Source organism: Delphinus delphis, chromosome 12 (genome assembly GCF_949987515.2).
Source record: "Delphinus delphis chromosome 12, mDelDel1.2, whole genome shotgun sequence".
NCBI lineage: Eukaryota > Metazoa > Chordata > Mammalia > Artiodactyla > Delphinidae > Delphinus > Delphinus delphis.
Window position 1 is genome coordinate 66,471,504 of NC_082694.2, and position 25,814 is coordinate 66,497,317.

General features: G+C 48.8%; 1 protein-coding gene across 1 annotated transcript; it reads right to left on the reverse strand.

Moving 5' to 3' along the window:
- Nucleotides 1-59: 59 nt before the first annotated feature.
- LBH (LBH regulator of WNT signaling pathway) lies at nucleotides 60-24,597 on the reverse strand. Its single transcript, XM_060027601.1, has 3 exons — nucleotides 24,360-24,597; nucleotides 21,669-21,771; nucleotides 60-487 (listed from the first exon to the last, which is right to left on the reverse strand). Exons 1-3 carry the CDS (start codon nucleotides 24,383-24,385, stop codon nucleotides 299-301), a joined length of 318 nt encoding a protein of 105 aa, XP_059883584.1. The 5' UTR covers nucleotides 24,386-24,597; the 3' UTR covers nucleotides 60-298.
- Nucleotides 24,598-25,814: the final 1,217 nt, after the last annotated feature.

The window sequence follows — 25,814 nt, forward strand, 5'->3', positions numbered from 1 at the left end:
GTTCAGATAAAGATCTCCAAGACGCCCGCCTCCCCGCACCCCCCAACCCCTGCTCTAAGCAGCTTCCTTTCTCAAAGGTCCGGCGTGTTGTCGCAGAGGGCTCCACTGCCCGACATCTCAAAAAAGGAAAAGAAAAGAAAAGAAAACCAACTCAGTGATTTGCAGGTGCAAAACGGAAGCCATCGTCTGACTTTTTCAGAACTATTGTGGCTCATGCTCTCCTTCCATGGTAGCGGGAAAGAACACAGTTCAGGTACAGATGCTGTCTGGTGTGACCCTGTGGGAGCTGGCGTGGACCCTACTGTTCCTTGTCTTCGTTCGGTGTCTCTTCACAGTTGTCCTGTTCATCCTCCTGGACCAAGAACTCCTCGGGGGGCCACCGGAGCTCCCCGCTCTCTACCTCCCCCTCTGTGGGCTCCACCACGATGGAGGGCAGACGGTCCTTCAGTTTGCAGCAGCGGTCGAAGTCTGACGGGTCAGGGAAGATCTGAAATAAAAGCGGAGAACCCCATCAGGTACACGTGCAGGACCGAGCCCCCGCTATACACCAGAGACCGTGCTACGCCCTTGGGATACTGGGGAGCAGCAGGTGGGATACTGCAGAGCATCAGGCAGGAGCCAGGGAACAAACTCTGGGGCAACAAGGGAAACCCAGACTAATCCTGAAGCTGAAAGTTTTCATGGCAGTGCCACCAAATTTGCGTTTGTACTTTTTGGTCTTGTTTTCAGATAAAAGAACTCAAAATCATGTCCACAGTGAGTCACATCTCCATTTGCAGCAAGCATTTTACTCTAGAAGTACAATGCATACAACAGGTGCTATAACATTAAATTCCTCCCAGGATAATTATTGGCACCTACCAGGTACTTTACATATATAATTTGGACCCAACACAGTCAGGCAGAAACATAGGTGCTGCTCACGCCACCTGAAAGAATCCAGGAGATTCCTGGAGAAGGAGGTTGCCCAAACCATTCAGCCTGGAAACGAGCAGTGGTAGAATGGGATCAAACCCAGGTCTGCCTGACTCCCAAGTCCGTGGCCAATATCACGTGCCTCTCAAGGAGACGGGTTCTGATCTCACTGTAGCTGTAAAGTCAAAGTCAAATCAGGGTTGAAGGCATGGCCCCAGACACAGGCACATGGGAACATAATCCTAGGCTCTTTTTTCACCTGTAAACAACACCCGGCTCCTTGACGGCTCTACACCTGAAAGAGTCTACTTCTCTTTCCACAGTCCTGTCAACGAGGTTCCTTTTTCTGATGCCTACTGTGTGTCCTGACCAGAGCTGGGAGAAACCCCAAACCGGGCTATAAAATCCAGGCTCTGCGGATTCCCTTTGCGCACACTGCCCTGTGACTACAGCTGACCCAATTCTTTGCCCAGCAGCTTAAGTACTTAATCCAATGGGCTGCTGGTCTCCTGCCACACACAGCTCTCGGGTACACGCCAGAGAGCCGGAGAGAGGAGACTGTCTGGGACGCCTGGGCTCACAGAATCACACGGCACCTGCAAGGCCATCTCTTCCAACCTCTCCATTTGATAGATAAGGAAACTGAGGCCCAGAGGGGTCAGGAGACTTGCTCAGGGTCACACAGCTTGTTAATGGCAAAAGAAAGGAAAGCAGACCCTGGAGGGGGTGGAGACACACATTTGAAGAGATCCCGGGGGGTCCCTGTGCCTGGCTCTGTTCCTTGGAGGTAGCAGAAGCGCTCTCCTAGAAACTCAGGCCTTCCCAACTTCTGGGGTGTTATGAGGGTACCCAATCTTATTGCACCTAGCCCCACGCAGTGCTGTCCCCATCAAGTCCCTGACCATGTCAGGGGCCACGTGGGGCTTCCGGGAATCAGGGGCCTCAACACAACCTCCCCAATCCCTGCAGACGAGTGATTATTAACCATTTATCCAATAAAGCCCTATTGCTGGGGGATTAAGTCTTAAGCCAGCTGCACAACCAGGCATCATTAAAGACTTAACGGGGCTTATAAACAGGATGGTAATGGCGGCCAGGAGGAAAACAAGGCAGGGAGGGGCTCGGCTAGTGGGGTGAAGGGAGGGCGGGAAAGATGACGCCCCCCTGCGGGCTTTCTCTTCCTGATGCAGCCAGCCCTGCAGGTCTGCCCCTGGACTGGGCTCTGCGCACAGACCCACATGCCGAGCAGGGAGAAGGTCAAGTGGCTTATTTGGGCCCCTCCTCACTTCTCCTCTGGGGAGCCGGAGCCTCCTGCTGTGGGTGAGGACACAGGTGCCCTTCCGAGCACAAGCCTTGGGCATGAGTGAGGGGAACCCCCACGAGTGGAAAGTATGCTACAGTTTACAAAGCTTTTTCAGATACCTCCGGTAGGCCTCCCCTCCCCCCCTCCCCCGCTGCCCAGGAGCAGAGGGACCTGGGGCTCTGAGGGTCACAAGGAAGAGCCAGGATTCAAACCTAGATCTCCTGTCTTCAACACCTGTGCCTCTTGAACAATGAATGGATGCCACTGGGTCAACATGCCCACTTCACAGAAAACTGACCAGGGAGGGTGGGCAAGACGCTAGGCTTTTTTTTTTTTTTTTTAAGATTGATTAAGATTGATTAAGATTAAGTTGGGGGTAGGAGTTTATTAATTAATTTAGGATTGATTAAGATTGATTAAGTTGGGGGTAGGAGTTTATTAATTAATTAATTAATTTTTGCCTGTGTTGTGTCTTCATTTCTGTGCGAGGGCTTTCTCTAGTTGTGGCAAGCGGGGGCCACTCTTCATTGCGGTGCGCGGGCCTTTCACTGTCGCGGCCTCTCTTGTTGTGAAGCACAGGTTCCAGACGCGCAGGCTCAGCACTTGTGGCTCATGGGCCCAGTTGCTCCGTGGCATGTGGGATCCTCCCAGACCAGGGCTCGAACCTGTGTCCCCTGCATTGGCAGGCGGATTCTCAACCACTGCGCCACCAGGGAAGCCCAAGACCCTAGGCTTTAATGGCCCATTTGGCAGTTCAGGCCCCAGGATGACCATCTGGGCAGCTAGGCCCAGAAGATGAGCTGCCCCGTCCAAACGGTTGTTCTAAATCTTCAAGGACAGAGCTGCGAAATATCAAGAGGGGATGGACACCTGGCCCAAGACAGCCCTGGGCCCCTGCCTCTACCCTCTGACCTAAAGCCCAGGGCTGGGCCTGCGCTGTGACCCCCTGGCTGAGAGAGGTGGCACCCGGCTCCTAGCTAGGATCGCACCCGCTGAGGAAGAGCCAGAGAGACAGGCAGCGGCAAGGCCAGCAGAAGCAGGAGGACAACGACAAGGGCGGAGAGCATATGATTTTGTTCTAAGCCGGGAATGCGTCTTTAACTAAAAGTGGGGGGAAAAGTGTTAAAATAAGGAGGCTGCTGATGATGGAAGATATGCCAGGCACGTTTGCTGAGCAGAATCTCAATCTTCACAATAATCCTCTGAAGTATGCAGTGGTGTGATCACTTTTTATAGATGAGGAAACTGAAGCACAGAGAGGGCAAGTGACTTACTCAAGGCCACAGAGCTAGGAAGTGGCTGAACGGGGACCCAAACTCAGACCCACAGGACTTCGAATGAGGCGCTCATTTGACAACACTTGGGTCAAGCCACATCAACCTTGACATCACTTGTACAACCCTAACCAAGACCTCTCAAACGCCCGGGCCTCAGTTTCTCTTTTTAAGAAGTGAAGTGGCCTTCTGGTCTCACTAGGTGGGTGCAAAGCCTGGGCAAATACAGAGATGATAAAATGCTTTGAAGACATATGCTAAACTCAAATCGGAATGTCCTCTTTGGAGCAGTTTCAACAGGACTGCGAGAGCAGTCTCCAACAGCAGTTTCAAACTCCAAGCAAGAGGCAGAAATACTAACACAGTAATTAAAATAACTCTAAACAATGCCTTTCATACCAGGAGCCACACAATTAAGTCTTTTAAGTCCTTGGGGGAAGTCTGAGCATTGAACTTCTGATACTGCTTACTTGCCAGAGAACTTTGCTCCCTGAATTGCTCAAAGCAGGCGCCATGGAAAAAAAACTTTTTTTCTTTTACAAAGCCTGTTAATTACATTTTTAAAAATCACTATAATAATCTAACCCTCCCATCAGAGATTATATTGTATTATCAGATAATACCAATTTATGCCTCTGAAAATTGTAGCTCTCTCCAAAGACAAACAAAACGCACCCAGAACCAACCAGCTTCTCATTTCCTCACATCCAGACAGAAAGCCTTGCAGAGCAAAGCTGAGTATTTTGCCAGTACAATCTTATCTCTGACAGCTGCCTAAGAGGCTGACCCCAAGGAGGTCAAGATTTTTCCACTAAGTCATGCTTTTTAATCATCTAGGCAGCAGAAAAATGAGAGGTTGCAACGGCAGTTTGACGGGGTGGGGAAGGCAGTGGAAAAAAGGACTCAAGTCAGACTTGCCAAGCACATGACAGGTAGAGTTGGGGCAGCAGGCCAGCCCAGCATGCTGTTTGCCTGCAGGAACTGGCCAGGAATAAAGCACTGCCCCTGTTCCAAAAAGAAACTGCTTCTGGTTAAACCTCTTACCCCAAAGCGTCCCTTCTCCTTGGACTGGAGAAGGGGAAAAAAATCCTTTTTGTTTCTCTCTGAAGCAAAAGGCTCCTCTCTAAGGTGTCCAGAAAGGAAGATGGGGAGGCTCTGAGAAGCATTTCCCACCCTCACCCTCCAGGGCAGAACAGATCACAAAGCATCCATCCCAGCTGTGATTCTCTCAGCCTTGCCCCTTCCTCTGTCCACCAACACCGGACTCCACATCCAGCTGTTACACTCGGCTGCCAGGGCTGATGGCTTGGATGAAACTAATAGACACCAAGTTCCCTCCTTTGCAAATGACATCTTGGAGATCACATGCACCAAGAACATCCCGGGCCCTGCATGTCCCACTGTGGGGAACAGCAGGCATTCAAACTTGGTAATGGTCGGGCTTCCCTGGTGGCGCAGTGGTTGAGAGTCTGCCTGCCGATGCAGGGGACACGGGTTTGTGCCCCGGTCCGGGAAGATCCCACATGCGGCGGAGCGGCTAGGCCCGTAAGCCACGGCCGCTGAGCCTGTGCGTCCGGAGCCTGTGCTCCGCAACGGGAGAGGCCACAACAGTGAGAGGCCCGCGTACCACAAAAACAACAACAAACAAATAAACAAACAAAAAACTTGGTAATGGTCAATTTTATAGCGGACACTTCTTCAAAGGCATCCTTTGCCAGGTGGCCTCCAATCCCAACAGGATCTGACATTTTGGGAACTCAAATGAGTTCACTCAAAAGGTCAAAGGAGGGGCTTCCCTGGTGGCACAGTGGTTTTAAGAATCAGCCTGTCAATGCAGGGGACACGGGTTCGAGCCCTGGTCCGGTAATATCTCACAAGCTGTGGAGCAACTAAGCCCGTGTGCCACAACTACTGAGCCTGTGCTCTAGAGCTCACGAGCCACAAGTACTGAGCCCATGTGCCACAACTACTGAAGTCCGCGTGCCTAGAGCCTGTGTTCCGCAACAAGAGAAGCCACCGCAATGAGAAGCCCACGTACTGCAACAAAGAGTAGCCCCTGCTCGCCGCAACTAAAGAAAGGCCACACGCAGCAAGGAAGACCCAACGCAGCCAAAACTAAATAAATAAAATAAATTAAAAAAAAAAGGTCAAAGGAGCTTTAGGACCTTCTAGGAAGAAATGGTCTGTGAGATGTAGTTTGGATGCCAATATACTGGAATTTCTGCCTGTAGATCAGAGCTGTCCAACAGAACTTTCCGCAATAATGGAAATATTTTCTATCTGCGCTGTCCAATGGCAAACACCAGCCACATGTGTCTCTTAAGCACTCGAGGCTAAAATTTTTAATTCCCTTTCATTTTTATTAATATAAATTTATATGAAATATGTAAAGTTAATATAAATTGAAACAGCTACACAAATAAATAGATAAATATGAGGACAGTGAAAGCAGGACCGTCCAGGAAAGCTCAGGATGCTTGGCTAATAGACCGACACGGGAGGCCTGAGAGCAGAGAAGTCTGGGGTTGAAGGTGAGCCCCTGGAGATGCGGAATTAGTCAGCAGGCTTTTGTTGAAAGTATAAAAGTCACCGGTCAGTCGGCTCCCATTTCACCTACGGAGGGGAACTGAAAGGTAATACCAGGGCTCCAAAGGCCCGAAATTTGGGGGCCTAGCTATCGACTGTCTGCCTCTAAGCCAGGTGACCTAAACCTGGCTGCCTCTGGGGTGGGAGAGAAGAGAGATGCCTGGCACCTAGGATGGAAAATGAGCGACTCTGGTTGGAGCAGCCCTCCCCTGTGTGCGTGCATCCCTCAGCCGTCACCCCTGACAAACAACCCGAGCTGGCCACAAAGAAGGTGGAGGGCTCGGCAAAGAGCTGAGAGATGCTAATAGGGAAAGCGGACACCAGCAGGTAGAGGAGATGAAAGGTGGTTAACTAGATACAAAGGGCTAATTACCAGCTCTGCAAGCTGAGACCCAGGGAGCTCGGCCATCCTGCTCCTCTTTGCTGGGGTGGAACAGAGGAAGGAGGCGTGCTGGGGTGCGGGGGAGAGGGCAGGTGGGACAGAGGGCCTGCGATGAATAACCAGGTGGCTCTCCAAGGCCCCAAGAGGGATCTGCCTCGGCATCCAAAACCACACAGTGTGTCTCTCCCCTCTCTGGTTCCAGAGGAGGGGGTAGAAATGAACCTCAAACCTGTGATGGAAAATCTCCACTCCCACAGGTAGACCAGGAGTCTGAAAGATCTGGCTTTTCCTTTGTCCCCGTGCTTTGTTATCTCTATGACTGGGGTCAAGTCGTTTTAACTTCTCTGAGCCTCAGCTGCCTCGTGAGTAAGATGAGGAAGGAATTTCCACTCTACAGTATTGTTGAAAGGATTACACGATGCTTCAGCCTGAGTGCCAGCACGGAAGCCAACAGGCTCAAAGATGTGGAGGCCCATCGCCCCCCTTTCCTCATTTATAAATTGGGATTACTACTAATTCCCATCTTATAGGCTTTGGAGAGAATTAAATACAGGTATGTCTGTATGTTCTATAAACTTTAAATTCCTAATGATGGTTCTTATTAGGTAAAGCTGGGGTCCCCAGGGAGCATTTACAGTAAGGCACTGGAACGTCTGTAGCTGTGGCTTGGGACAGGAGGAAATTAGCAGCACTCCTGGGCTTGTGCTCACAAAGTCTAGGCCAGGTTCTCTGGACTTCTCCTACAGTACCTCTCTTTTCCCAGGGCATTGGTTAGGCCAACTGGAATGGAAGCCACTGCCTTGTCCAGATCCTGGCCTTTCAGTGGAAGCCCCTGCAGCTTAAGTCTCCCCATTACGCACCCTCCCCTCCTTCCCCCAGCCTACTCTAGGGGCCTGCCGCCTGGGTTTCTTATTTTTCCTGGAGAATAACAATGGATGGGCCTTGTGTGTTTATTCGTTCCTAGGAAGGGCTGGTTTCTAACAATGGGCAGATCTCTACCAGCATCCTGCTCTGACAAAGGCTGAGTGAATGAGGGGCAGCTAATTCAAAAGAAAAGTACACCCTGCTTTTTGTCCCCTAACAATACGTGAAGGCAAGAAATATGTTCTTTGAAATCCTCGCCTCCTGCTACTTTATCATCATCATCATTATTTGCATTTTATTGACTTTTCAGAGTGAAACGTGGGTGGCAAGAACAGAAAGAATTATAGCAAAGGGGCACAGTGGCTACTGCCTGGATTCAGAGGATGGGGAAGAACATTCTAACACCTCCACTCAGATGCTAATGACCTCATTCTCCATCCTTGAGACTCACGTCACGCAAATCTCCCCTGGACTGGGGTTATAGACTATCCACCTCACCCTCTCCTACACTTCTCTGGTGTCTCTAATCCTACAGGAGACTTGAGCAGAGATTTGGGGCTTTATTAACAACTGTTGAATCTCCTTCCTTTGGATTAAAGATGCTTAAGCCTCCAGCCTTGAAACTTAAAAGAAAAGGAAATCCTCTGGATAAACACCATCTTTCATAAACATCTCTCCAACACACACCCATCCTGCAAGTCAGGAGTTCCAAATTCCAATTAATTAGCACGAATCGCTGCAGATAATTCGGGCCCAGCGAGCTGATGGGGCTTTTGTAATGTTACAGAACATCTCTCAAAGTTCTCCAGGGTGGTAAGAAAACACTGCAGCTTTCTGGCATAGGATGATTTCAAATACCCCCATCCAAATATGCCCCCTGACTATCTCATTATTGCCCTTTGAAAAGAAGACATGCTTCCCAGTCATCTCTGGGCCTTGGGGGATGGCCTCTCTCTCTCTCTCTCTCTCTCTCCTGCTGGTGCCACCCAGGTGTCCCACAGCCACACACCCTCTCTCAGAAAGCCCAGACTGACAGGGCTGCCATTTCCAACCATTCCCTCATTCTTTGTTTTGGAGACAAAAATCTTGAATATTTAGCCTGGTCCCATAGCCTCCCATTCTCTTCTTGTCTGGGGTTCCCCTATTACCTGGCTTCCAAAACCATCGTTGGATGGAAACCACTCTCAAGTCTCTGAGGACTTGCTTACAGCCCAGGCCCAGGGCCCTGCTTGGCCTTCAGTCACCACGACCTCTGCAGCACACTACCAGGCCAGCCTGCTTCAAGGCTGCTTCTCTCCTGATTCTCATGACCCTGCTCAGGTTCACCTGACCTGTCTAACCTCACCTTCCCTGTGCCCTCCCTGGACTTGGTGTCAGCCTAGGCTTTTCTCTGGACTCAGGCAGCTTCCTGGCTTCCACTGTCCATCTTAGGCTGAGGATTCCCCAATCCACGGCTTCACTGCCCTTTCCACCATCTGTGAAAGTCTCCACTTGGATGACATCCATCACCCCCAACTCACCTTTTCCCAAAGTGAGGTCATCAGCTAGTTTATATCTTTCTTTAAGTTAAAAACTTTTCTTCCCCTCTCCAACAGGAAGCCTTGCTTGATAGTAGGTCCAGTAAAAGAGGCCTGGAGATTATAGTTGATCGCAACTGCAGTATTGATGTGAAAACACTGAAGCAAACAGGGCTATGTTCCTAGAGGTCCGCTAATCTCATGGAGACCATCTACACCACCTGCACTAACAGGGAGGTGATGCCCAGCTAGCGTCTGATCAGACACATTCTGTTCAGTCTAGAGCAGTGGTTCTCAAAGCTTAATTCCTGAGCTCCTTTCAGGGACAGAGTGTCCATGGAGTTAAAATATTTTCTTAGTAATACTAAGATGTTATTTGCCGTTTTTCCTGTGCTGATACTTGCGCTAATGGTATAAAAAGCAACGGTGGGTGAAATTGCTGGCACCTGAGCAAGAATTAATGCTGGCGGCAGCTGCAAACTGTGCTGGTGGTCATTGTATTCGTCACCACCTCCCACTTGCAATTAAAAAAAAACAAAAAAACAACTTCGGGCTTCCCTGGTGGCGCAGTCGTTGGGCGTCTGCCTGCCGATACAGGGGACGCGGGTTCTGTGCCCCGGTCCGGGAGGATCCCACATGCCGTGGAGCGGCTGGGCCCGTAAGCCATGGCCGCTGAGCCTGCGCGTCCGGAGCCTGTGCTCCGCAATGGGAGAGGCCACAACAGTGAGAGGCCCGCGTACAGCAAAAAAAAAAAAAAAAACAAAAAAACTTCATGTCCTTGATGAAGCAGTAAAGATTAATTTTTATTAAATATTGACTGTTAAGTACATGTTGTTTAATATACTCTGTGATGAAATGCAAAGTCGTTATACAACACTTCTGGTGCACATCAGAGCACAATGGTTGTCTCGCAGAAAAGCATTTATGGGATTGAGTGGTGAGCCGCTTTTTCCATGGGACGCCATTTTTAGTTGAAAGAATGACTGACCAACAACCATGGTTATTCAGACTTGGGTATTTGGCAGACCTGAGCCTAATATTTCAAAGAAAATGAGCCTGATATTTCAAAAAAATGACTGATGGTATTTGTTACCAATGATAAAAACTGAGGTCTCAAGCAAAAATTAGAATTTTGTAAAACTTGTATCAGCCACCATAATCTTGACAGTTTCCTATCACTTGAAGAATTTCTGATGAGACCACATATTAACTAATGTGATTTTTTTTGATATTATGTAACAAAATGTGTTAACTTTGGAAGATCTGCATAACTCAGCAAACCTATATTTTCCAAATGATCAGTACAGCACGTTATGAAAACAAGCATGCGTAAAAGATTCGTTCAAAGTGCAAGATAGGCTAATGAATTTTAATGTAAGAGTACAGAAAGTTCATTGATAAGGTTTCAGATTCCACATTACCACTAACCTTTAAGAAACTACCACTTACTGAGTTTTGCCAAAATATCAAAGAAAAATATATGAAAAGGCTACTAAAATATTTCTCCCTTTTCTAAGTACATATCTGCATAGGCCAGATTTTCTTCATGTACTTCAACCAACACCGATCACAACAGATTGGAAGCAGAAGCAGATGTGAGACTCTAGCTGTCTTCTATTAAGCCAGATATCAAACAGATTTGCAAAAATGTGAAACCTTTCTTTGTGCTGAACTTTTTTTTTGTTTTGGAAAATATATTTATTTTTATTAAAAATCATTACTTATATTAACATGTAATGGTTTTATTGTCATTTTAAAGGAATTAATAAATAATAAAATTTTTAAACTTTTAATATCAAAAGATATAACCCACATAAACAAATATCTCTGGGGGTCCTAAATAATTTTTTAAAAAGTAAAAGGAACTGAGATTTAAAAATTTGAGAGCCAATGGCCTGGAGAAAAAAATACCTTCACAAAGATGACTCCATAAATCAAGGTTGAAGGATAATATGTTTTAAAACTGGAAAAGATTTGAGGGGAACATAAGAGGTGCCTTCAAATACTTAAAAGGCTGACATGAAGTCTAAGAGAGAGCAGATTTTTTTTAACTCCAGGGGGCCTATCTAAAATCAGAATGGAGGATTTCACTGCATTATACAACTTCTAACAAAAATGATAGAATCAACTCTCTCCATTACAGATGGGGAAGGCAAGGTCCAAAGAGATGCTGGGAGTCGCCTGAAATGACATAGACAGTAGCAAAGCCAAGATTAGAAACCAGTTATCCAGATTCATACTTCATAATCCCGCTGCGCTGAAAGGTTCTGAGCTCCGTATCACTGGCAATGTCCAAAGAACACGTAAGTGACCCAGTGCCACGCTACTGTAGAGTGCATTCTCACATCTGATAGAGACTGGCCCAGTCTCAAAGGTACCCTCCCCCTCTGGGATGCTATTGTATCTCAGTTTTGATCCCAAGGAAAATATCTATATCCACGATCTCCAAACTTGGAGATTGAAAGAATCTTGAAAGAATTTTGAAAGAATTGAAAGAATTTTGAAAAACTGTCTCCTTTCACACCTTTTAAAACCGACACCTAAAACTTCTGCTATATTATAAATATTACCATTTAAAAATAAATTTTTATGCCACTCTTTTAAATAAGTACTCAATGGCTTATAAACACCATAGCAATTTGATATCTACCATCACCTATTTTAAAAACTCATAAGCAAGCTCGTAAGTCAAATCTTATTCCTTTCTCTACTTGAAAATGTATTTCCATTCTACTGCTCCATAGAATTTTATATTAATGTATTTTCATGTTTGAAAGTTTTTAGTCATTAGCTTTTTTCATACTTCTCTGCAATAAAAAGATGTATTTGTAAATTGGCTTTTAATGTTTTTATGTCCCATGACCCTAAGCCTTGTTAGTTAAAAAAATTAAGTTCTGGATTGGCTTATTGCAGCTATTAGTATATAAGTAATCAATAAACATACCACAAATAATAATTAAACGCAAAGGTAATTTTTCACTGGTTTTTTTATAGATAGGTGGGATTTATGACGCTTCTTAGACAGTAACATTTTTAAATGGTCCATTTGTTCGATTCTCCTAAGGTTTCTATACGCTGGGAAGGCACCTTAAAAGATTCACGTAGGTGAGAAGCAGGTCCTCTTACAAAGGGGGTGGAGGGCAATCTTGATAGGAAAGGTAGGAAAAGAAAACTGGTGAAGCCTGTCTTCAGGAAACGCAATTTTAGAAAAGGAACAGAAGGAAGCTAAAGATGTGGAAATTGATTTCTCCAAAATGCTCTCTGCTGTCGTATCCCTTGAAAGTTTCTGTGAACCTCAGGGGCAGCTGAGGTTTTAACACTTTGGTTTTAACACTTTGTTAAAACATGAAGGGGTGTATACATAGAACCTGATTAAGAAGTAATCTGGCATTAAAACCTCCAATATTAGGGTGCCAAGGAAAACAGCCAAGAACGTTTCTGATATGGCTTTAACTGCTATATCCAAGGGGGCAAACGACCAAAGTAATACAGAAATCATAATTTAGTATTAGCTTATCTTTAAGAATGCTTCCGTCCAAGAGGACAGATTCAACTCTTGAAGAAAAAAAACTCCTTCATGGTAACAACGGTGACACCAGTCCCAGGAAGTCAGGCACCACCATGGTTACGCTTTCCCGTCCACATACACACTATGGCTCAATTATATTTTTTCTTTACTCACTTGTTTAAAACATTTAAAAAATAAAATAAAATTCTATCACTACATAAATGGAAAAGTAGTATTACTTGTCATAGGTAATAACCATAAAATACACTAACATTTTCAAAGTTTGTCTGTGTAACACCTAAATTAACTTTGTAAACCGCCAGGCATATTGGACTCTACTGGAACATTGGCCTAGGCTGTTTACCTGTCGCAAAGAACCTGGAGCCTTGCGGTGCTATTGGGTGGAAGGCCATTGAACACTGGCCCAAGACTTCCATTATGTTCAGATCTACTTCTAAGAGCCCAGTTTATCCTTGATTCCAGGGAAGCAATATTTCTAAAACCATGACCATTCCATAAGCCAGACCTGGAACCCCAGGAAAACCAAGATGGTTCAGGGGACTAAACGTGCGTCTGTTCAACCTTCGTGGGTATCCAAGCCAAGGCAACTACCCTGGTCTTCCTCAAGGTCACACGGTGCTCCAATGTCATTAACAGAATAAAGGAGATAAGTAGGGGGATCGCCAACTCATATACATTTGTAATTCACAGAGCATGTCAACATACCCACTAGGGGACAAGAATGTCCCTGGCTAATTTGCAATGCTGGCTAAATGGTGCCTAAACATCATTAACTGTTATCATCTCTGCTCAAAATAAGCAGTTAACAAACTAGGGGAAGATGTACAACATCTCCCAAACACTTTAAAGTAACCAAACACCTTTCTGACTCTCTCCACAAAGCTCCTCCATCATCCCATTGGTATAGATTTTACAACCCTGAGATTCTATTTGTAGAGCTTTCAATGCTGGGAGCTTATACTATGATAAACTCTTTTATTTGTCTTCTGTTATTAAGGTAATATATAATCAAGAGGCTTAATGATGTTTAATCTCTTTGATTCAGCAATTCTACTTCCAGGAATTTATTCTGAGGAAACAAATCAGACCTGCGCAGAGATTTGTGTAAAATGATATTCAAAGCAGTGTTCTCTGTAAGAACAAAATATGCCACAACCTAAATATTCAGCAATAAGTGGTACATAACAAAATGAAATGCCATTTTACAAAGAAAACCAAGTGACAGGAACATAGTCACAATATTATACGAAGTGAAAAAAGATTCACTCTGGCACATACAGTTTTACCTCAATTTTATTTTTTCAATAAAAATGCATATAAAATACTGGAAGTAAACATACCAAAATATTTCAGTGATAGGAATATAGGCATTTAAAATTTCGTTTGTACTTCTCTATATTTTCCTAAATTTCTAAAAGGAATTAATATCACCTTTATAATTATAACACACACACACACACACACACACACACACAATCTCTTACACCTTTTGACTCAGAAATTCTATTCCTAAGACTCTAAGGAAATAGTATAAACTATGGACAAAGATTTATATATAAAATTATATATAAATTATCACATTATTTATAAGAGAAAAATATATACAATTTAAAAATAATTCAACAATTGGAGAATGGTGAAAAAATCATGTTGTAACTTTATAACTTTGTGCAGTTATTAAAATGCTGGCTTTGAAGCATTTTTAAGATAAATTTTGGGCTTCCCTGGTGGTGCAGTGGTTAAGAATCCGTCTGCCAATGCAAGGGACACGGGTTCGAGCCCTGGTCCAGGAAGATCCCACATGCTGTGGAGCAACTAAGCCTGTGTGCCACAACTACTGAGACTGCGCTCTACAGCTCATGAGCCAGAACTACTGAGCCCATGAGCCACAACTACGGAAGCCCGCGTGCCTAGAGCCCGTGCTCCGCAACAAGAGAAGCCACCGCAATGAGAAGCCTGCACACCACAACGAAGAGTAGCCCCCGCTCGCCGCACCTAGAGAAAAGCCCGTGCACAGCTACAAAGACCCAACTCAGCCAAAAATAAAAATAAATAGAATAAATTAATTTATTAAAAAAAAGATAAGTTGTGATGATGTGATGCTGATGACTTACATACCATTAAGTAAAAAAGCAGAACACAACCCTGTGTGATCTTGGCCATATAAAAACAACTTCTGTGGAAAAGATGCTAAAATGTTAACAGTTGTGATTTATGCATGGTGAGATTATGGTGACTGGAAAAAAAAGTTTAAAGAAGAAAATAAAAATTCCATAATGGGCCTATGCTACTTTAAAAATTTGAAAAGTAAGCATAAGAATAATAAAATACAGTTTGCCAGTGAAAATATGAAATTACTCAAAAAAGGGGAAGGAAAAGAAAATTTTCCTGTAATTACAGCACTCTGATCTAAAACAACTGCTATTAACATTCTGCTGTCTGCCCTTTTGGTCGTGTGTGTGTGTGCGCATGTGTGTGTGAGTTCATGTAAGTGCATGCGAGTGTGTGTGTGTGTGTGTGTGTGTGTGTGTGTGCGTGTGAGCCTCTGTAGGCATCTCAGGCTCTGTCCCATGGGGATCAGCGGCTGAGCCTGGGGCTGCCCACACACCTTGGGCTAATGCTCACCTGCGGATAAATTAGAACTGACACATAGGGCTGTGTCTGGAGAAAATGGTTAGGAATTTGGGAAAACCAAGGATGCTCTCAAATCCAGGGTGGACATGTGTTTCAAGTTCTACAAAGTAAAGACAGGAGATGAATTCAAGGTATACTAATTAATTCTGCCTGGCAACCACCTTCAGGTTCAAGTTAGGAGAAAGTCAGACCTAGAGACCAACGCCTCCCCACCCCCCGGACTGAGGTTTGTGACTTCCCTCTTTGCTCAGGGCAGTTCTCCTTTGGATGAGAGATCTGGAACCTTCCTTCCTATTGGCTCCAGTACAATTACTGGCTGAGTTGCAAGCAGTCGATGTCGCTTCAGCTAAATGCTTGGGTGCCTCTTCTATACAGTTTACCTAAAAGGGGCTTCTGACAGTGTAAGGCAATTAATTCTAGCAGTGAGGGGACTGAGGGAGCTCCCAAACTTCCCTTGAGGTCAAAACAGGCTGGAGAAACTTTTGGCAAATATTAATTTTTTTCTAAGATAGGTCTGTGCAACGAGGGGCCCTCCCCCAGTCAAGGAGTGGGGAGCAGACACAGGAGCTGATTGACTGATCAAGAATCCTCCTGAGCTGGGCTCCGGGACAAGGGAAGGGCAGGTGGCGAGGCGAGAGACAGCCGAGGGGGGCGCAGGGTCTATGAGACTGAAAAGGAACGAAGCCCCAGCAACTCTGGGCCCCGTGTGAATGAGGGCCTGTCTTCATCCTCCGAGGAGTATTTCAGGACTCGGGCCTGACAGATCATTTCAGGACATTCACTAGACACCCAGGAATAGCTCTTGGCTCCAGTCACAAGATTCGCCACCCAAACTCATCCATTTCCCTAATGGTACAATCCTCCTCTCTATCCGACCCGGGAGACTGGGTCACCATAGAGAAAATGCTGATTCTATAAAAACCCGCGCCGTGGGATAGCCGAGGTGGAGGCATAATTCTCAGTTCAGGAAAGGGAGAGAGGAGGTGTCCAATCAATCATACAGCATCCATTAAGCAACTACTCGCAGGACACTGTGCCCGGCATTGTGGGAACAAAGCCGTCTAAGACACAGACCCTGGGCCTGGAGAGGGATGAACACACCACCGCCTGAGAGGCCTCAGGCCTAACACAGGCCCTTTGAGAGAAGGCCAGGTTGTATGGCTCCAGTGTGTGTCACGTTGGCTAGGGAAGCGAAGAAAGCTTGTTCTCTCCCTGGCAGTGCTACAGACTCACTGCTGTGACCACAGTGTGTGTGTTGGGGAGGAACCCCATGGGAATAATTCCAGCCCTCTGCAGGCCCTCACCCAGGGGCATTGCAAAACACTGAACACCATGTTTGTGTCAAGGCCTTGGGCACTGAAGGAAGGTGCTGGATCCCTCATACAAAGGAGACGTGACCTGAAACTGACGTGACCTGGGCACTGGCTCAAAAAGAGGCCACACGAGGCTTCCCTGGTGGCGCAGTCGTTGAGAATCCGCCTGCCGATGCAGGGGACACGGGTTCGTGCCCCGGTCCGGGAAGATCCCACATGCCACGGAGCGCCTGGGCCCGTGAGCCATGGCCGCTGAGCCTGCGCGTCCGGAGCCTGTGCTCCGCAACGGGAGAGGCCACAACAGTGAGAGGCCCGCGTACAGCAAAAAAAAAAAAAAAAAAAAAAAAAAGAGGCAGCACGTTCAGACACAGGCCCAACGCCACCCAAAGACATGAACTCCTTGTGCCTCTGAACCTTGTGGCCCTAACTGCCTGTTTGCCTCATGTTCTTATGAATTGTACCAAGCAGGGAGCAGGGTGGACGGGGTAGGGAGAGGAAAAAGAAAACTCACTGGGATTCCAGGAGCATGTCGTGTCCATGGGGGGACATCTCCTGCCAAGTGCTTTGGAATTTTAGCTTTATGTTTCTTCAGGGACAACTGAGGCTTTTTTAAGTCTGATGTGAAAGATGTTTTCCTGGTGACCATGGGACTTCTGTGCGCCTGCCCAGCTGGGCCTCCAAAACTCTTAAGAATATGTGGGGTACCATAGCTGGGAGTATCCAACGAGACAAGGGCACCAGGAGGAGGAGACAAAGGGAGGTGATGACTTATGCCTGGAGTGGCCTTGTGAGCGGGGGCTTGAGGGAGGCGAATAGAGACAGGCGCAGGAACCCCAGCCCATCATTGATTTCAACACCTGCATTTACACGGGTGGGAGCAAGGAGAGCCAGCCTCGGGGGTCTCATAAAGAAAGGCTCAGCAGAGAGGTGAGTGAAGAGAAAGTGTTTCCGAAGTGCTACCTGACTTTAGAGGTTCAACTGAGACTATTCTTTGAGAGAGGAGTTGCTGCTTCTGATAAAGAGCGAGGAGGGAGAGATAAAGGAGTCGTCTATTGTTGGGCCTTGGAGATGGAAGAAGCAGAGAGCTTCTATCTGGGGAGGAGCTATTCTCAGCCAACACAGTGCATTAGACCCGTCCTAATGCAGAGCTAAAAGTGAGGCTCAGACTGCAAGAAGCTAACGGCAGGGCTGTGGCAGGAGAAGGTCACCCACCACTGTCCGTTCTCCCTATCCTATCAAACGCCAGGATATCCCTCCCTCCTGTCGGGAAATGCAGGGGAAGCTCTTAAGGAAGGCCCAGAACACGGGGCACTGTGGTACATGTAGAATTAGCGCCTCTGGCTTACAGCGCATCCTCCCTGGCTCCCCTCATCTGACTGGTGGGTGGCCGTTAAATGGTAGGAGTATGAGACCAAGAACAGCAAGAGGAATACAAAAGGTGACCAGGGAGGGACATGTATGCTGATCAGAGAGGAATTTAAAGGGCCTTGGGAAGGATAAAAGTTATCAGATCTTGGTCCAGTTGCTTTAGATGGGAGAGTCTTAAGTGAAAACTGGGGAGCCATATCTCTGTCTAGAACTTAGCAAGAGGGATAGAACTGCAAAAGCCTCAGCAAACTGTGCTGGGGGAAGCTAGGCAGCACAGCCCTTGTGGTGGCAGCATCAGTGTCCACAGGCAAATGCCCAGGTCCCTTCTCCAGGCCAACTCAGGCCCAGCACGGAAGGAGACCCAGTCAGAGAGGCATTCTGAATTGCCACATTCTTAGAGTCCCTAGAGCTGGGATGCGGGAGCCTGCAAGGCAGCCACTGACCTGCTCCCCTGAATTAGGGAAAGGAAGAAGGCATTAGGCGCAGACGTTCCCGTCCCAGGGGCCAGAGAACAGGAGGCTGACAGATGCAGTGTGGGAAGCGAGCTGCAGCCAGCAGGGGCAGAAATGTCCACATGGAGACCCTCCCACTCAGCCCTGTGAGCTGGCCGCCACTCCCATCCCACCCAACATGTCCTCTACTTTCTAGTAACCATTCACTCACCCACCCCACGGGGTGTCATAATTCATGCCAAGTGAGAGAGCTGACGTGCATTGCACATACTGAATTGACTCTCCAAATAAATGTTAAAGACAAAACAAGGCACCGGCTCTGTGGATTTTTTATACATGCTAACTCCCTAAGCACAAGAGACGGGCTTACCCGAATCTTTCAGGGGATAAAAAGACATCTATCTGACCCTGAGGAGGCCCTTTAAAAATTCTAAGGCAGAAGTGAACGTGGGCAGCTTCAGAACCAAGAGACTCAATTTAACTGAAAGCACCACCATCCATTTAGCACCTGCTCTGTGAAGGCCCAGGGCCAGCAGGCACCTTGGGTTGGGGAGGGCTGCAGGAGGGGTGATGGCTGATGGGCACAAAGAGGGAATAAGTCATCCCCTGCCCTCGGACACACGGGCAGGGAGAAGGTCAGGCAGGACCACGGCAGCATCGTTTAAGCACAAATGCCACAGGTGCTGGAGAAGAAGGAGATCACATCTGGGGCAGAGAAATCAGGAAAGCTTCCTTCTGGGTAGATCTGGAAGGTGGGGGAACAACTGACAAATTCCAGTGTGCCTATTTATTTTATGGCCTTGTTTCAAGGTCAAACCACAAGTCTGAGATTCTATTTCAACTGCCAAGTTGGGATTGATGTCTCCTTCCCACTTTTAGTTCCTTGGAAAAGCAGGTCGCAGTAAAAGCCATGTACTATTATTACCCTCAGGAGGAATGCCAAGAACAGAGTTCAAAGATCTCCTGCCCCCAGAGCCAAGCCTAGCCTGAGCATGTACAATGGACAGGATCCAGCCAAGTGCAGCCCCAGCCAATCCCCAGAGCTCTGGTGGGAATGTGTTTAATTGGATGGCACTGGCTTTGAGTGGGCCCAGAAAATACCGGTCTCATGACAATTGGCAGATCAGTTCGCTGCACAGCGCTGCGCCTGGCTGAAACAGGGGCAAGCCAAGGGGTATCTGAAGGTGCAACAAAATTAGAGGTGGAAGTGTCCTCTCAAAGCCTCTTTCAAGGCCCAGCCCAGTCTGACCTCCTTCTCCCAAGTCTTTAGATTGCCACACATCCCTGGACTGACTGTAGCCTTCATATTGCTCCACCAGATGGCCTGTGTTCCAGTTATGTACATGCTAGTTTCCCACGTGAGCCCTGGACCCTTCCTACAATGCCCAGCATAGCATGTTACGTACAGCAAGTGTCCAATAAATACTGCTTGCTTGACGATAACCACCTCTCCCCTTTCTTTTCACCAGGCAACCAGAAGACCTTTCTGAAATCTTGTGACAGAGTGCTTTGAAGTTCTAGGTAAGATATTTTGGAACTGTGCAGTAGTCCCCACTCAGGTAGCAGGGCAGATTTCCTGAGAGGCTGTGAAAACTGGGCCCTAAGTCTAGCACCACAAAGGAAGATTTGCGGGCCCTTTTCTTAGGCAGCATCGAGTTATCTTAGGAACCCAGAGGCGATTTTATTTTCCTCCTGCCGTGGCAGCCCCAATTCAGCTGTCCTCACCCAGCACTGCAGCCCCTTCTTGGGTCATGACCTGTTCCTACCCTCAGATCCAGCGGAATGGGCTGAAGGTCAAGAAAACTGCCCTGTAGGACCTGGTCCTTTATCCTGGAACATGTTCAAAAGGAGAATATCAAAAAGCACACACAGACATACTGATGACTGTGTTTGGAAAGGTTTTGTGATGGAAATCTAAAACCCAGAACTGAAAAAACAAAAAAAACAAAAAACACCTCACCTGTAACCACAAAGAGATTCAGTCTGATTCAGTGGCTTGGAAACTGGTATCCAAAAACACCCCAGCTGGTAGGTCAGGAAACTTCTACCCTCCCACAGGCTGTGGGGCTTTCAATTGTCTCTCTCAGACCCGCTCTGAGGGTGGAAGGTACAAAACCAACCAGGAAAGGGTATTTTCCCCCTCCCTTTGAATCCCCGCAGCCTACCTGAATACTTATTTCCAGCCAGCAAAAGGGGCTTGGCCATTTTGACACACAACAAAGGGGCCTTCTCTAACCTCCCAAGTGTGTCTGAGGTGACTCTTGCTGTCACCTGCCAAATTACCTTACCCAACCTTAGCTTTCATCTCAGCTCTCTTTGATCACCCTCCCTCCATCACACCCACCCAGCTTTCTATTTTCTCTTCCTTCACAAAACAAATGCCCCTGGAATGGTTCTAAGGCAGAACAAGTCTAGATTCTAGCCAAGAGCCAACCTCAAGGCACAGACACATGATACATCAGAAGAGCAAGGTTTTGGAGTTCGAGACTCAAGTCATCCACTCAGTCTGAGCCTGTTTCCTCATCTGTGAAACAGAACAAAAATTCCCATCTCAGTGCCCACGGTCAACAGTGAATGAGTAACATTTGTAAAGTGCATGGCCCATAGCCACATTCAGTTAATATCTGCTGAATGAGCCCATCACACTTCATTCATCTTCCCCGGACAGCCATCCTACACAATTTCCCTAGCTCCGAGATCTTCCCTTAAGAACAGACTCTTTCCTCCCCTGAAGGTAATAACGTAGGCACTCTTCTTGGAAATCTGAAAACAGTTCACTGCTTCGGCGCTATCTGGAGGTCTCTGCAGCGGGCTGTGGGCAGTGGAAAGTGAACGGCAGGCCAGAATCTGAATGGGCTGAGAATCTGAAGGTGTTACTTAGACCACTTTTTTGGTCCTTATATATTCTGGATCCACCACACAGCATAATCTCTATGCTGGATCCTGGCAATAACATCCCTGAGACAGCTACCCTTCTGGGAAAGGTCTCTTCAATTCTAAGTAGTTTGAACATTAACCCTGTTGGAATCAGTTGGTCAACCATCAACCAGAGGAAGAAAGCAGCATTTGACACAGCAATGCCTCCACCAGACTACCCTTCCCCATAAGCTGCCCCTCACAGCAGTGTTGCTACTGCCCAAGGCTTGGGTGGGGAGGGAAGTTCTGATCTGAACTGACTGCCCATTATCACTTCCCCCTTTGCCACCATGAAGGGGAGAGTCCACAGCAGCCAGGATGACTAATTAATAACATCAGCTCATGCTTCCTGAACGCTTACTGCCTCCCAGGTACTGTGAATGCCTTATCCATGTCATCTCATCATGTTGAATCTTCACCACAATTCTGTGAAGTAAGGACTCTTGTTGCCCCATTTTACAGATTAAGAAACCGAGGCTTACTGGCATTAGGGGACTTTCTCAAGGGTGCATAGCTCTTACAAACAGCACTGGGATACAGAACCAAGTCTGCCTCCAGCCCCAGCAAAAGACACTAGGCTCTAAGGAACCAGAAGGAAACCAGTACTGAACTTACCTGATAGGAAAGGCCATCCTTTCGGGGGCTGAGGCCTATTTCCTCCATGGATGGGGTGTTCATCATCACCTCAGTCATCTCGGCTGATCTCAGATAGTCAGGGCTGCCAAGAAACCCAGAGCAAAAGTCAACAAACACACGCACTTTCACATGCCTACTCTCAGTGCCTTCTGCTGTTAAATTAGAGGACTGCCTGGAAGCAGGATGAGAGGTGTTCAAAACAGAACTCGCTGAAAAACGAGCTCATGCCCCGAGGAAGCACCTTACAAGCCTAGAGCATCAGGGCTCTCAACCTCCACCAACAAAGCTCATTGTCTGAAAACCGCTCTGGCAAACCTCCTCTTCCCTCCTCTCCTGTACTAGTCCCTACTGGCACAGAGCGACTCTGGATTTTCTTTTAAGTGACAGAACTAGAAAAAAAATAAAAACAGTAAGTAGCTGAGGCCGTCTATCTATATTAAAACCAATTCAACCCGTCTCTAGGGGAACTGAATATTATCATTACATAATGATAACAGGTCAACCTCAGAGAAACCAAGTTCGATAATGCTGCCTTCCTAAATTTCTCTCTGTGTCTCTGGTGTTCCTTTTTGCAAAATGTCCCACTTAAAGCCCCAAAGGGTCAGCTTTCTGAAAGCTTCACATCTGCCATCCAACCTCCTTCTCTAGCCCCAGCCACAGCAGCTGCAAGCTCACAGCTTGAAAAACATCCCCTGGATTAAAAGCCTTAAGGATGCCCGGACTCTGACTGCAAAGGAAATTTCCAGAGGGGCCAAGCTGGCCCACCAATGGCTGACATGTGAAAGTGCTTTGTACTCTGTAAGCAGGATACAAATGTTCCATTATCCTCACACAAGCCATGGGCACGTACAGGGTCCCGAATGTGTAATGCCAAATAGCACATACCAAAGTCAGTGTACTCCCTACCCAACAGGCAATATTTTCACCATCATGCCTTTACACATGGTTAAAAAAAAAAAAAAAACGTAGGGTAGGCCTTAGAAAGACTGTATCTAAGGAAACAGGGGTACCAAACTCTTCTTCATTTTACAGCTACTACATAGAGTAGAAATGGCACAGGAGTTGGAAACAGAAGCAATAGGTTCTGGTCCAAGCTATGCCACTCAAGTGCTGTGTGATCTTGAACAGGTCGTATAACCTCTCTGAGCTGCAGATGCGCTGTTAGTCTGTTACCATGATGCTAATAATGCATATCTCACAGCTATGGTAAAGGACTAATCTCTGGGGGGGAAAGCATTGCAAACTATGAAATGCCAATCAACTGTAAAATAATACCAAACCTTAATCTCTCACGGGACAATAACCCTGATGAGTCTGAACACCATTTTGGCAAGTTTTGAGTGGCCAGGGGCACACAGCCTCCACTGCCTTCCAAGTTTCACCCGTATGGTACCTGGAGGTGGGAGGGAAGGAGAGCTCAGAGGAGAGAGGTACGCAAGCCTCCGGGGTGAGGAAATTTTTACTTTGTTTTGAGAGTTCAGTCTCCTCTCTAAACAGAGACGGGCTGGATTGGGGGAGGGGAGACTAAAAGAAGATGCTAGGCTTCCGGGCAAGTTTAGGGTCAGGAGCTAGGACTCCAAAGTCAGTTTCCCCCTGGGTTACGGAGAGGCTACTGCCCACCCCCAACGTAACGGGCCAGAAGAGCGCCCACCGGGCTCTCGCCAGGCTCTTAGCCTGGTGTCCGGGCGTTCGCTCCTCGCTCCCGGCTGTGGCGCGGGGCCGAAAAGTTGAAGCAAGAAGCATGAACTTTCCGGTATCTGAGCTGAGCAGGACTGCGCGGACACGGAGCCTGCGGGGCCGGGCTCTCCACGCCCGCACCTGGAAGCGAGCTCCAGGCCGCCAGCGCTCGCCCCCCGACAGCTCTTCCTCTTCCCCAGAGCAGGAAGGAAGCAGCAGACGGTGCGCAAGTCCCAGCGGCCGTGGGCCTCGCTCTTCAACGAGGCGGGCGCCCGGGGCGCATCTCTCCCAGCCCCGATACCCGGTCGGGTGCAACCTCCGCCTCCCCCCACCCGGCCCGGGCTCCTTCCCGGCGGGCCCGGTGAGGGCGGCTCCTCCCCAACCCGGGCCCCCATCAAGGCGCGTCGGGTTTAGGGTCTATGGAGAGAAAAGGGATCGAGAGGGTGCAGCGAGGAACTGTGCTGCTGCCTGTGGCTTCAGTCGGGTTACGTGTGGGGAGAGCGTTTTCCCTCACCCCTCGGAGCTCTGCAAAAGCCGCCGCTGCACCAGCTCAGCCCCGCTGCCGCCGGCCTCGACGCCAAGACTTGCATGCAAACAAAAAGGAAAAGGGGAGGGGCCCGGGGAGAGCAGGAGCCCCCTACGCCAGGCAGGGCGCGCGCCTCCCGCAGCCCTCCGCGAAGGGGCTTTTATTAGCCGGGTTCAGCCGTGACCCCTGGTTCTCCCCCGACCCCACTACGGCCGTACGCACACCCTCCCAGCCGTAACTTAAGTGAGAGCTTCGAGTTCACTTCCTTTGTCTGGATGCTCTCAGCGCCACCTCCCCACCCCCACCTTTGCAACCTTGACGTTGACTCCTGCTCCGGCTTGGGCGGCGGGTTAGTGCCCGGCGCCCGCGCCACCCACTGCCCTCGCACAGAGCAGGCACGAGCAGGCGCCTGGGCCCCGCAGCCACGGCCGTGAGACGGATGCCCGCCGAGGGCGCAGGATACTCACCAGTGAATGGGGAAATATACAGACATGAAGTCCTAGGGGAGCCTGACCCACGCCCTTGTGATTTAAACACGGTCACTGCGTCTCGGGTAAGGATGTCACGGGCGCAGACAGGCGCGGCAGGCTGCCGAGTGTGGGCACTGGGCGTTCGCCGGTCCGCCTCCCGGAGACAGCCCCACTGCCAGCAGCGTCGGCAAAGCAGACGGAGCTCTCGGCTCTCCACCGAGCTCGCGGCCCCACAAAGAGCCCAGGAAGCCGTATTTATAGGGGCGGGGGCGGGGCTCGGCTCCGGGAGGCCCCGCCCCCCCTCGCCCACTCCTGGAATAACGTCACCAAAATCATGAATGGCTTCGGCGCTCGCAGCTCCCGCTGGCGGCGGCTCGGGGGCGCGCTCGGCTCTGCTCCCCGAGGGCAGTGCTTTGCTGCAGCTTCTAGCCGGCCCCCACCCCACGACTCACACACTCAAACACGCGCGTGGCCACGCGCGCGCGCACACACACGCACGCAAGGGGACCGGAGTTCAATGTCAACGCTACTTCAGACCTACAATCCCGCGGGCGTTGGCGCCCCGCGCCCCTCTCCCTGCACACACCTCTGGGGCCGGGTGGGGGGGTACTTGGGGGCAGAGGACCGTGGTGTGAGGAGGGCGCCGGGGCCCGCTCCGGACGTGACCGCTCGGCGCGGGGGCGGGCGCCATCCCTCAACCAGTGCCCTCTTTTGTACCCACTCGCCGTCCCCGGCCCACACCTCGGGATCCCTCTTCAGCGTACATCCCCCAAACTAGGCCTTCCCCTGACATCCTCGCCCGTGGCACCTGGATTGCTGCGCCCGAGACGCGTCTCTTCTATCCCTGGGAAGATGCGTGCAAATGAGAGCACAGCTAAAAAAGAGGCAGTGGGAAGGTGGGAGGGGACGCGGAGCTGCGGGACCGAGTGCCCGCGGGGGTCACGTTAGCTTGCAAGGGACTGGTCTGCAGCCCTGAGCGCCGTGGAGGGTGCGCGAAAGGATGTGGTGTCGTCGTAGGGTTTTTCCATTGGACACATACACACCCGAGCCGTGGCGGGGGAACGGGGGTGCTGGAGGACGCCGCACAAGCACATCCCACCAGCCTTGGCTCCCAGATCTCCTCCAAGAAGAAGAAACAAAGAGCTTCAGCCGAACCCCTCCCACACTGCCCGGGAATTGCAACGCCGGGAGTCCCTCCGTGCGGTCAGGCTGCGCAGCCCCCAGAGCAGGGATGGGAGTCTGCCCCTCTGTGGCTGGAGTGCGTTGCTTCACACCTCTGCCACAGAGACTCCTGTAAAATGGCTTTATAACCCTGACTTAAGTGTGTACTGGGGACAGAGGAAGTCTATGTGTGTGTGGAGGGGGGAGGAGGGGTGACAGGGGGAGGACGGTATCCAAAACTAGGCAAAATGAAGTGTGCACTGAAGTCAGCTCTTTGAAAGATAGTGAATG

Excerpts from the sequence above, each read along its gene's own strand:
- LBH (XM_060027601.1), bottom strand. The coding sequence starts at position 24,385 with ATGTCTGTATATTTCCCCATTCACTG. Across the intron at positions 21,772-24,359 it reads GTATATTTCCCCATTCACTG|CCCTGACTATCTGAGATCAG; the intron begins GTGAGTATCCTG and ends GTTTCTTGGCAG. Across the intron at positions 488-21,668 it reads AGGATGGCCTTTCCTATCAG|ATCTTCCCTGACCCGTCAGA; the intron begins GTAAGTTCAGTA and ends CTTTTATTTCAG.